The sequence below is a fragment of the Bos mutus genome, chromosome 26 (genome assembly GCF_027580195.1).
Source record: "Bos mutus isolate GX-2022 chromosome 26, NWIPB_WYAK_1.1, whole genome shotgun sequence".
NCBI lineage: Eukaryota > Metazoa > Chordata > Mammalia > Artiodactyla > Bovidae > Bos > Bos mutus.
The window spans coordinates 13738560-13751936 of record NC_091642.1 but is presented as its reverse complement, the minus strand read 5'-3'; the positions used below and the strand labels follow the sequence as shown (position 1 = coordinate 13751936).

General features: G+C 39.1%; 1 protein-coding gene across 1 annotated transcript in view; it reads right to left on the bottom strand.

The window, feature by feature from the left end:
* Nucleotides 1-13377, bottom strand: part of RAB11FIP2 (RAB11 family interacting protein 2) — a 44061-nt gene that overhangs the window by 23385 nt on the left and 7299 nt on the right. Inside the window, exon 3 of the mRNA XM_005902784.2 lies at nt 12320-12785. Coding sequence (XP_005902846.1) covers nt 12320-12785 — 466 coding nt within the window. The remainder of the gene's footprint in view (nt 1-12319; nt 12786-13377) is intronic.

Here is a 13377-nt window from a genome sequence, read left to right as displayed (position 1 = left end):
CCATGTAATTGTCCAGGCAAGAATACTAAAGTCAGTTGCCATTTCCTCCTCCAGGGGAATCTTCCCCACCCAGGATCGAATCATCATTTCCTACATCTCCTGCATTGTCAGGCAGATTGTTTTCCATTCAGTCACCTGGGAAGCTTCTGTTATATAATACTGAATTGTATTAGTATATCAAATCAAAGATAATTTATATTTAAAATATAAGTTCAAGGAGACAAATGTCAAATGTCTGAATCCTAATATTCTTAGAAACTAGCTAAATGCATATAAGGAAGATGATTTCCAAATCAAATTAATTGCTTCCTATCAATTCCAAATCAAATTAATTAATTTCTATCACCAGCAGCTATTTAAAACACTCTGGCCACAGGTAACACTACCACCACATGTTAAATATATAGAAATAGCACCTGTATTTAAAAAATTAAAGCTTTATTGTTATGAAGGGTAACCACAGGTGATGTGGACACAGCGGTCCAAAAAGAAATGCTCTAAACACCGAAGCAGGCGGCCTACAAAAGCGGTGCACAAACAAGGGAAAAGCGTAAAAGAAAGAAAAGTTATTCTTAGTGAGAAACTGACAAAAGGGATCCCAAGGGGCAAGACTTGGTAAAGCCAAAGCCACTGGAGAGAAATGCATGGAGTAATAACAGTGTTAAGGTGAATACACTTTTAATGCATTAAGTCCACAAGCAGTTATAGAAATGTGCATTCCTGAGTTCAAAGAACCTGAAGTATTTTCCAGGTTTCAAAAACAAACTCTCATGAACTGTTATTAGGTTGACACTAACTTCCTTGTCTCCAATAACTCAAAATATGTAAGTCCTATTCTCTAAAAACAAAATTCTAAAATAAACAGCATCACATTAAAAACACAAAAAACTCAAACCTCTTCATCAAGACTGGAATGCCAAGTTTGATTCAAAGACTAAAGATCTGACATTGCTACAATACAGTTCTTACAGTACTGTGATTCATCAAATTTAAGACATTGATTAAAGACATATCACTTAAATGATCCTCCTCATTTTTTCTCCTTTACCAGTCCCCCAACATCCCTCCCCTACACACACACACAGGCAGAATGGTCAAATCCCATCTATGTTAGTCCAGAAATGTATCTCAGAGATGTTCCCTTCTTTCCATCCTCACTGCCAAGTGACCTCAATCAAACTCTCACCTCAACAATCATGGTAACTTCTTAACTTGTTCTCTTGCTCCAAGGCCTCCTCCCTGCTGCCACTCCTGGCCCCAGGAAATCCCCATGCTACAGAATACTGAAGATATTACTCTGATGGTATCACAACCCAATGTAAAAATCTTTCATAGTACCCCAATGCTGATACAATGCCAGTCCTTAGCATGGAATTTAGACCTAATTTTTATGTGCCTGTTTTGATGAGCTCTTAGAGCAGGATTTGTATCTTAATAACCTCTGCTATCCTTATATATAGCAAATACAAAAGTGAAAGTGTAGTTGCTCAGTCATGTCCGACTCTTTGCAACCCCATGGACTGTAGCCCGCCAGGCTCCTCCTATATTCCAGCACAAGACCTAGTTCTAGCTTATTCATCCAAAAATAATGAAAACTGAAAACATCATTTGATTATGAGATCTGAAATTCAGAAAAAGTCATTCTGATGGACTTGAGCAGACAACACAGAGGAAGCAATGGAATGAATTAGAAGACCTGCAAGGGCTTTCTTCATATTCTTAACCTTTAGAGTATAGCATGTTTTAATAAAGGCTTACAGACTGGGAGTTTTCTGAACCAGATCTCAACTCATACCCCAACAATTTCAAATTTACATAGGAAATAATTAGACCAAGTATCTGAAATTGAGACCATCTAATCTCAGACTTAAAGGTACCCTAAGAAAATACGGGAGGGACCCTTACAGTATTTTGGTCACCTCATGCAAAGAGTTGACTCATTGGAAAAGACTCTGATGCTGGGAGGGTTTGGGGGCAGGAGGAGAAGGGGACGACAGAGGATGAGATGGCTGGATGGCATCACTGACTCGATGGATGTGAGTCTGAGTGAACTCCGGGAGTTGGTGAGGGACAGGGAGGCCTGGCGTGCTGGAATTCATGGGGTCGCAAAGAGTCGGACACGACTGAGTGACTGATCTGATCTGATCTGATCTTGCGTATTACGTAAAAGCTGAACTGATGGAAGACAGTCCTCTCTGGCCTAGATCCTGACTATTTTAAAGCTCAAAGAAAGTGGACTGCCCATTTGGAACAGGCAGTTTTAATCAACAGCCCATAGGTGAAAAATAAACAGAATAGTCTAAATTTAGAGCCTGGGGGGTTACAGTCCATGGGGTCGCAAAAAGTCGGACACGAATGAGCGACTACGCACAGCGCAGTCTGAATCACAGAAGTTACGTCCTTCCAATGTATTGTTCTCAAAGTTCATTAATGGCAATTAATGAAGATTATTAATCTATATGTAACAAGCTTCCTTGTTTGTTGATTTTACAAAGAAATAATTATCTCAAATTCTATCTTAAAGCAAAAAATTTACATATTGATTTATAAAAATTAGTGCATTAAGGTCACTAGAATATAATCTTGTATTTTCCTATCAGAAACTTCAAGAAGACTTACATTCTACATCTTGTATTTGATCATATCATAACAACCTGTTCTCTTTAAGTATTGGACTCGCTATGTGTTATCCTGTGTCCAGTGCCTAAGAGCTCGTTAATTACCTAAACTATATCTCCATAGGTCTTGTTAATTACCCGTCTCCTGTCTCAGAGGACCTTGTTAATAACTTGTACAGTCTCTCTAAAGAGGTCCTAACAACACATTAAAATTAAAGATGCTTTTCTTTTAGCACCTGTCAAGTGCTGTAAATTGAGAAATTTTCACATCAGTTTATTAGCCTACAGTAGTTTTTATGGATTTTTTTTTTTGGCTTGTTTTCTTTTCTCAACAGATTCTCTGTGTATCTCAATCTCTCAGCTCAAAATAATAATAACTTAGCAAAGTTTGTCCTTTTCTGTTAGGGCTTTTTTTGTTTTCAATTTTGAAGTCTATAAATATCAATTTGCATTAGTAAGTTAGCAAAAGGATAGCATGGCTGGTATCTTCAAATTAACCCACTGGGAGTTGTACCAATTAATGAGAGCTATTATAATGAGTATTAGGATGACAAAGGGTAAAAAAGTTTCAAGTCGTATCTGGGGAGTTAAGCATAAAAGTTCTAGTTAGTGTTAAGGGAACTAATCACATCACATATTTCAGGCTCCCAGTCATCCTTTCATTAGATACATTCTGTAAATCCCTGGGCACTAATGGATTAATGGCTCTAAAAATCATCTCAAAAGTTTTTGTTTTCTGTCTCATAAATGAAGCTACAAATTGTCAGCTGTGTAAAAAAGATTTATAGGCTGCCATGAATAACAGGCAGATTATCTTTAACATTAGACAAATATGGACAAAAAGTAAACACTGCTATTAAAATAAACCTTATGTGGGGTGAGGTTTATTAAACCAAAGACTGTGTTTTAAATTTAAATAGGAAAAAAAAATGTAAGGAACATTATAAAAATGATGGCTTTAAAACTATGAATAAGGTCTTTTCTTTAGGATGATTTGTTTACTATAACCCTGAAAAATAAACACATGTCTATTTTTTAATGGACGTACTATACAACTTCATAGTCATCGTCACATGCTCAAAAGCCTGTGGTGATTTTCGCTGTGAAAATTAGAAACATATTTAAATATATACTCTAGGTAACTTTTTTTTTTTTTTTGCAGTCTAAGAAAGGCATGTGACAATCATCAAAGATACTGGAAAAGACCCTGATGCTGGGAAAGACTGAAGGCAGGAGGAGAAGGGGACAACAGAGGATGAGATGGTTGGATGGCATCACCGACTCAATGGACATGAATCTGAGTAAACTCCAGGAGTCGGTGATGGACAAGGAGGCCTGGCATGCTGCAGTCCATGGGGTTGCAAAGAGTTGGACACGACTGAGTGACTGAACTGAACTGATACTATTATGCAAAATTGTAAAGTACATATGATAAATATGAGATTTTGATCTCAGACACTATGCACTGACCTAAAAAATAACTGGCTTAAGTTCAGAGCTAAGATGTGGACAGATTCTTCCACAGCAAATACTGCAAAGGGAAACACAGGCATATACACTCTAATAAAGTCAAGGGTACTAGGAATGGAATTATACAATATACCATTAAGTTTTCATAGCCCAACTAAGAGTTTGTTTACATGGTTTTCACAACTACAACAAGGCAGAAAATAATGAAAGCAAAGCAGGTTCTTTGTGCAGGTCTTAAAGAGGATGTTCCCAAAACAAAATTCTCTGGTAAAAATACCTCCCCATAAGGTCTTGCTCTTCAATGAGCTGCCTCTAACCTCAAACAGCATTAGCTCATCCTACAGAGTAGGCTTATGTTCTCGACTATATATATTTTTTTAAATTTCAGAATAAGACACACTACAAATTTTTTCCTTGTATGAATGACTTCCCTTAAGCAGGAGAAGTTCTTCAGTCCTAAACTGGAACCTCAGAAGAATACACATCACAAATTCGAGGTTCTCTTCAATTTCTTACAGGTAGCGTACAAACACAAGCATGTTTTTTAAATGCTGTTCATCACGACTGATGCCTAGGTGTCACCTGAATCCTAAAAAACAATCCATCCACAGATGCCATAAATACTCAACAGTCAGACATTTCTGATTGATCTTCAATGCCTACTATAATTTAGTTGTTTCTTAGCCATTCGACCAAATAAATACTCCTCTCCACATCCCTGTTTTAGTCAAGCCGATCTCCTCACTGATCCCTCTACTTACTTAGGGCCCTGCAGACAAAGCTAATATGACTAAACTGTCTCTTCAACTATGAGTTTACCAGCACAACTCCTGATTCTTGTTCATATATAAGTACTTACTGAACTTTTATGAAATAGATGATGTAATTCAGATCAGTAACTATTAAGCCTGAGAATCAGCAGGAAGTCTTTTTTTTTAACACTGACTTTTATTTCCGGGCTTACCCACTGAAGATTCTAATTTAACCTTGCAGTAGGACTCAACTAAGATTTAAGCAAAACGAAACAAAAAACCCAGGTGCCCCTGACGGTCAGCACTGAGGATGAGCAGTGATCTGGGTGCTGCGCGCACGTGCTCAGTCGTATCTGACTCTTTGTGACCCCATGGGCTGTTGCCCACGGGCTCCTCCGTCCCTGGGGTTTTCCAGGCAAGAATACTGGAGTGGGTTACCATTTCCTTCTCCAGGGCATCTTCCCGATCCAGGGATCAAACCTGCCTCTCCTGCACTGGCAGGCGGATTCTGTACCACTGAGCCATCTGGGAAGCCCCTGGGTGCTGCAGGCACCCACCAAAGAAGATACAGCACAACTGTTCAACAGTTTACACAGGTTAGTTGGGAAAACTAAAACCGAGACAGAATAAACATTGTTCGGCAATTACGTTCTATATCAGCAGAATTCCACAGGAGGGAACACTATGTTATCAATCAAGACAGGATTAAAGAGTTTTCAACATCAAGGACAGTCTGAGGACACTCAGACGAGTAAAGAGTGCATTCCACAGCTGAGCCAAGGAACGGAACTGGCCAGGCTTAGAGACCTCAGGGTAGAGAGGTGCAATAAGGAAATGAACCCACCTGGAACAGAAAGGTGAAGTTCAGTAAAAGAAAAACTCAATAGTTAAGAAAAGCCTAAAACACAATAATCCTTGACAATCAGAAACAGAAGTTTGGATCTGGTGTTGCAAACCAGTAACGCTGAAAGTGTTTTGAATTAGGCTTCCTTAAACAGAACAAGAGGCATTATGACCTAAACTCTAAATGACGATGCTATGTGCTATAATACATAAATGCAAACATCACAGTAATTTTACATTCTGAAAATTTATTATTCACAACAAGGTTCAGCAGTTGTTGTTATGAGGTGGCCTTTCACATGCATTCAGGGATTCTATCTATGGCTCTCCAAAGACCTCCATCTAGTTAGTACAGGTTCAACAGATTAGTTAGTACAGGTTCAGCAGATTATCTGTGTAAAAGGTCAAGTAATAAATATTTTTGACTTTGTGGGTCATACAGTCTCTTTCATAACTACTCAACTCTACTATTACAGCACAAAAGCATCCATAAACAAATGGGCAAGTTGCATTCCAGTAAGACCTTATTTCCAAAAACCAGGCAGCAAGCCAGGTTTGGCCTACAAGCCTAGTTTGCCAACCTTCTGTCCAGGGTATGGTGGAAGCAAGGAATATGGAGGGCTGTATAGGAGGTTTTCATGGACTAGCCCTAAAACTGGTATACATCACCCGCTGGTATCTGTAGGGTATTGGTTCTAAGACCCCAGATTACTCAACTCTCTAGATGTTTAAGCCCCTTGTATAAAAAAACCTAGTATTTGCATGTAACCTACACACATCCTTCCTGTATACTTTAAATCATCTCTAGATTACTTATAACACTCAACACAATGTAAGTGCTATATAAATAGTGGTAAATACTGTGTAAATGGCTGCCAGCAAGCAGCAAGTTCAAGTTTTACTTTCTGGAACTTTCTAGAATTTTTTCCCCCAAATATTTTTGACCCACGATTGCTCGATTCCATGGATGCAAAGAACCCAGGGATATGGAGGACAGACCATTCTTCTCTTCCACTAAGCCTTCAGTAAGCCAGAACTTGGTCACCTGTCCCCACCTAAGAGAACAGTCTAGCTGTGACTCTCTTCTTAAAAAAAAAAAAAAGCAAATCTGCTTTGGTGAACATACCTACCTATTTCCACTTTCCAGAGGGAAAATAGCCCAGTGTTGAAGAATTAATCATGAACAAATTATTGAAAATGGTATAACAAACATTCAGGAATATTGGTTTTGGGAAAGTTAAATATTGCTGATGTAAAAAAATCACTATTTTTTTTAAAATTATTTAACTGCAGGGTTAATCACGTAACATTAGCTGATAATGATGCTGCTAAATTACCTGTGATTTGTAATTAAAAACAGGAGCAGCAGCAATTTTAAAACACAAACAACTCAACACCAATAGTTAACTGATAAAACATTCTTCTGAAAACTCTAAGAATTCCAGCTACACTTTCACATACACGTGCAGCAGGACTTCTACAGCATACCAAGTGTTAGAATGTTATCCAGACTTCTTAGAGCTGGCATCCAGGACACACACCACTGTGCACTCAAAGCCAGTGCTCTTCTCTGGGTCTGCAGCTAAACCATGCTTCCTAACTGGCTGCACTCAGGCTAGGACACGACTGAACACTGCCCAACGGAACACCGGCAGAACAAGGAATGGGTACCACTGCCAGGCCTGGCACATGAAGACATCCGCATGATCCTCCACTCTTTTTCTCTGCTGCGCAGCCTTGGGGGATGCACATTAAACAACAGTATTACAAGGAGCCTGGTTCCTGAGCAACCGTGTGGAGCCAAGAAACAGCATGGAACAAAGCACTCACGTGTCATGATAAGGAGGGATAAACTTTTACTGGAACAAGCCAATAAGATCTAAGGTTGTTTACTGCAGCTGGTAATCTATCCTAACTATTATAATACAGAATTCTTAACAAACTTCAGAAATGTGCCAGTCAGAATGAGTATTACATCTTAGTAGTCCTTTAAGACTCATTTAGATTTCTAACCATCTTTTGTTGTTGTCGTTTAGTCACTAAGTCGTGTCTGATTCTTTTGCAACCCCATGGACTGTAGCCCACCAGGCTCCTATGTCCATGAGATGTCCCAAGCAAGAATACTGGAGTGGAATCATGTTTAGTTGTAAATAAAAATACACACATCTGCCTTTATGGATCTGTTTCTGGTCTATCAGAAAGACCTTCACAGCCCACACTGAGCTGGAAGCAGGGGGCTAAGGGAATGAGGGGATAATACTAGTATTTTAGGAAATCCATCTGCTACACCATATTCATTTATTCAAAACCTGCTTTCCAATACCTGCTACCTACCATTACGCTGGAGATTAAGGGTTAAAAGATGAATGAAAAGGAGGCTCTGTCCTCACGTTGTTCATGGAGGTGACAGGGGTAAAGTAGTCAGGTTACTGAACCGCAGGATGCCCACAGAAAGGCAGGCCTAGGGAGACCAGGCTGCAGCACAAGGAACAGTTACTTCTGTTCAGAGAAGTGGGGGTAGGTAAGAGGAAAGAGACTGAGAATTAGCAATTTCGGGGAAAGGGATTTCAAAGAGCCCTACTCTATGTTGAAGTAACCCAACAAAAAAGCTAGCTCATTTCCTCTCTCAGTTTTACGTACGACTATGGGATCTATTCCAAGAACAGAAGCAAAATGCAGTAACTTTTGTGATTATAGGTGATTTCTTCAGCTCGACTTTACTTACAAACAAATAAAATCTCTAACTTTCAAGAAAGTGTTCCTTTTTTTGGCATAAGGAAAATTCTCCAGTTGTGATCACACACACATTATTCAGCCAGAGAGTAACAATATGGTTCCCACGTATCTGAGATCACAGGGAACCAGTTTACTCAAAGAACAAAATTCAGTTCCACACCTACATATTTCAGCCTTCACTTTGTTCATCTTTCTCACAGACATCGGTCACAGGAGTCCCGAGGACTCTGTAAAGAGATCTATTTAGCGTTACTGGAAAAAAAAATAATTCACAGCATGTGTCCTAGTGATGCAAGTCTATAGTTTCAAAAGTGCATTTGGTTTAGATGTTAAGGTAAGAAATCGAAAGTGTCCCATATAACTGAGGAATGCTACTGGAAGGAAAAATATGAACAGACCAAACTATCTTAACTATATCCTTTCTAACTCCACTTGAGACAAAGTTCTTTTCAAAAATTCAAACTGCACTATCTTCCTAGATCTATTTATAGTCAATCCTTCTATTAATTTATCTCTAAAAGATGCTTGCTCCTTGGATGACAAGCTATGACAAACCTACACAGTGTATTTACAAAGAGACATCACTTTGCTGACAAAGGTCCATACAGTCAAAACTGATTTTTCCAGTTTTGTACAGTCATGTACAATGTGACAGTTCGTCCATAAAGATGGCTGAGTGCTGAAGAATTGATGCTTTTGAATTGTGGTGCTGGAGAAGACTCTTTAGAGTCCCTTGAACTGCAAGGAGATCCAACCAGTCCACCCTAAAGGAAATCAGTCCTGAATATTCTTTGGAAGGACTGATGCTAAAGCTCCAACACTTTGGCCACCTGATGCAAAGAGCCAACTCATTGGAAAAGACCCTGATGCTGGGAAAGTTTATTGAAGCAAAAGAAGGGGGCGGCAGAGGGTGAGATGATTAGATAGCATCACCGACCCAAAGGACATGAATTTGAGTAAACTCCAGGAGTTAGCAGAGGACAGAGGAGCGTGGTGGGCTACAGTCCATGGGGTCACAAAGAACTGGACACGACTTAGTGACGAAACAACAACAAACCCCTTCACCGCAAATGTTTTCCATTTACCACAAAGATGGTTTGTGACATAAAAAGGAAGAGTAACTTCGAAGGAATCTACAGATGTTTTTGTCTTCATAGTTGGCATCTCGTTGAGTATGAAGAAGAGAAAATTTTAAAATGAAAAAACCTATTGTTTTTTCACTACTTGCAATCATTTGATGCATATATCATCTTGCTGTCGTTCAGTTACCAGTTGTGTCCGACTCTTGCAATCCCACGGACTGCAGCATAACAGGCTTCCCCGTCCTTAACTATCTCTCAGAGTTTGTCCATTGAGTCCATGATGCCATTGAACCATCTCATCCTCTATTGCCCCTTCTTCTCCTGCCCTCAATCTTTCCCAGCATCTGAGTCTTTTCCAATGAGACAGCTCTTCACATCAGGTGGCCAACGTATTGGAGGTTCCGCATCAGTCCTTCCAGTGAATATTCAGGGTTGATTTCCTTTAGGATTACAACTCTAATTTTGATAGACACAGCATTAATACTGAAGTAACCCAAAACAAAGCCTCAATTTGGCAAAACGCCACACTCACTTTTAAAACATTGATTTTTAAGTTCATGTAAATAGCCACATGTAAGGCAATTAAAAATTCGAGGACACCTATTTTTCCACATACTGCCATAATTTAAAAATCATTTTCCTACCATATCCCACTGTTTTCACTTTTCTTTGACTCTACTGCTGCTAAGTCACTTCAGTCGTGTCCAACTCTATGCGACCCCATAGATGGCAGCCCACCAGGCTTCCCCGTCCCTGGGATTCTCCAGGCAAGAACACTGGAGTGGGTTGCCATTTCCTTCTCCAATGCATGAAAGTGAAAAGTGAAAGTGAAGTCGCTCAGTCGTGTCTGACTCTTCGTGACCCCATGGACTGCAGCCCACCAGGCTCCTCCGTCCATGGGATTTTCCAGGCAAGGGTACTGGAGTGGGGTGCCACTGCCTTCTCCCAGTCTCTAAGTTATCTCAGATAGTTCTTGGCAATAACTCGGTCCAAAAAAAGCTCAGTTAAGGGAAAAAAGCAACTACATGTCTATTTACCTGTGTAGCTTCTTAAGGCAATATGTGAAGTGCAGTATGTAAAATAACAAAGTGAAGTATTTGGGAATAGCATATCAAAACCATGGCCTTCTCAATAAAATATTAATACCATATGATAAAAACATATTTCTTTGAAGTATAGTCTATAAATAAAACTGAACAATACTTTCCAAAGCTACAGTGAATACCCATTTATTTTGATAAAAGAAGACAAAAGAAATACTAGCTTTCCCCGGAAAACTCTAAATTCATGTTTTAAGAGATCAGAAGACAGGCAGGAGATCACAAGCCTAAAAGGGCGATTATTAGCACTATTTTCTGTTTATAGCGGGACAAAACAAAGCAACGTTCTTGACCAAAATATGACACGGCACTACATAAAACGTAAAAATATGTAAAACGTAAAAATATGACACGGCACTACATAAAACTAACAGCAACCGCTGTTATGGGTGCCCTATCTGGGGCCTGGGTTTACGCCACGCACTTTATCATTTATCGTCCCCCAATCCTACTGAGAACGTCTCATTTTCCTTATTTCAAAGACAGAGATGCGGAAGTTGAGAGAGGTCACAGAGCCACTGAGGAGGTTTCTCACTGGGGTCTGATCACCATACGTTCTTGCCCCGGCAAAGAACGTTTATGTTTCACGGCAAACAGTCTACCATGCTCCTCCATGATAGCTGCACAAGATTCCAATAGCTTCATCTTATTTTTAGCTTGAGGTTTCCTTAATCAGCTATTCCACCATTCACTTCTGCAAAATGCATCATCTTACTTAAGCCATACAATTCCAACCTGTACTAAGGAACTAGAAAAGTACTATTAACATAACTGAAAACTCCAGGATTTTGACAATCTAAACCTTATCATGATAGATTATTTCTGTAAGTGATCATTACAGATGCTCTGTGATGTATTTATAGCACTCCCAAGGTTCACTGGATTCCAATAAACATTACTCCAAACAGCCATTTAATAAGGATGTATGTATGTGCATGCTAAGTCGCTTCAGTCATGTTCAACTCTTTGTGACCCTATTGGCGGTAGCCAGCCAGGCTCCTCTGTTCATGGAATTTTCCAGGCAAGAAAGCGTGAGTGGGCTGCCCCACCCTCCTCCAGGGTATCTTCCAGACCCAGGGACTGAACCCACATCTCTTCAGTCTCCTGCACTGGCAGGTGCATTCCTTACCACTAGTGCCACCGGGAAGCCCTTAGTAAGGATAGTCAACACCTGTAAAGAAAACCATGGCTTCCAAGGATACAGAAACATGACAGACTTCAAGTCCATGGAGTCACGAAAAGTTAGACATGACTGAGCAACTAACACTTTCACAAAAAACATTAATACTTAACTTAAGCCAGTATTTCTTAAAGAAGAGTCCATACGCTGCTACTGGTTCACAACCAATCAATGAAAAATAGTAACATCTAGAAACCCAACTCATCACTTAGATTTCTGGCTTGAATTAGCACCCACTGGTGATTCCCTCTCACCACACCTCATCAAAAGCTACATAGTTTTCTCCCTAAGTTTCTGAGAGTTTCTGGCCAGCATTAAGTAGAAAGAAATATAATGCGGTGGGGATTAAGAATCTTTTATCCTTCTAAGATAAAAAGTTCAGTTCCAAAGATGTACACACTGCCTGGCTCCAAAATTAATTATAAAAACAAGATTAGCATTTTTCTCAAATCAAGTGAAAGGAATTTAAAAAGGATATTTGATACTTTCAAGTATAATATTTTCCAAAATAGCACAACATCCCCACGTTTAAGCTTACCTTGAAGATGGCATTATATTTGAAGCCCTGAATTTTGTTGTAAACGGATTAGTTGACTCATAATCAAAATAGTCCTGCCGATGTTCACTAAACGCATTAGGTGATTTCAAGTCACAAGGGCTATCGGCTCCCCCGTTGTTAAGTTTATCCGATCGTCTATCTTTTTTTCCAGTCACTCTTTCAAAGAGGCTGACTTTCTCCCTTTTTTCTCTCTTGTTTTCTTTTCTTACTTCAATTGATTTTGAAAATAAATTCACGCTGCTGTCCCATGATTCACTGCTTTCTTCAAATGGATTTTTCTTCCTTGGCAGTGTTGCAAATTTTTGGGGTAATGAAGCAGTCACATTTGTAAATGGGTCATTTTGTCTTCCGAAAGCCGATTCACCTGCATCCACACTGCTGTCAGGTTGGTTCATTTTAGACGTATCAAAGCTCAGTGTTCTTCTGTGTGGAGACTTGAGACTTCCTGCAAACAATTTTGTAGTTAGTACATAATCAGTGACACATTATATCACACTATTTGACACATCCTGTGTGCATACTGCTGCTTTTAGAATGAGAGCAATTAGCTATTGAAAGATATTAACCTTTTAAAATAATCAAGGAAAACAATCTTAAAATGCTAAGGTACAGCAGTATGCAGGCTAATAACAATTAGTATCTTGCTAGACAATTAGTAATTTACTCAGCTCAGAATGAAACAATCACACAAATTATAATGTCAAAACTAAAGGTTCTGCTCAGCACTACAGTGCTGTATAAATTCCCACTGTTCTTTCATCAGTAGTATCAAATTCACTTTCTTACTTCTGAACAGTAAGACTCTTTTCTAGGAAAATTCTGATGAAATGGAATATTCATTTATGTTTCAGGCTTCTGAGACAGGAGAAATAAGAGTTAAAAAAAAGAAAAAGAAACCAGGCCATGAAGAGAGACCAAGACTCATTTCTATTATCTAATTCTATAAATACAGGATTGAATTCAAACCAGCTCTGTCTTTAAACTTACCAATTTTGAATATAGTAGGTACTCAATAAATATCTGAGGACTAATTTAGA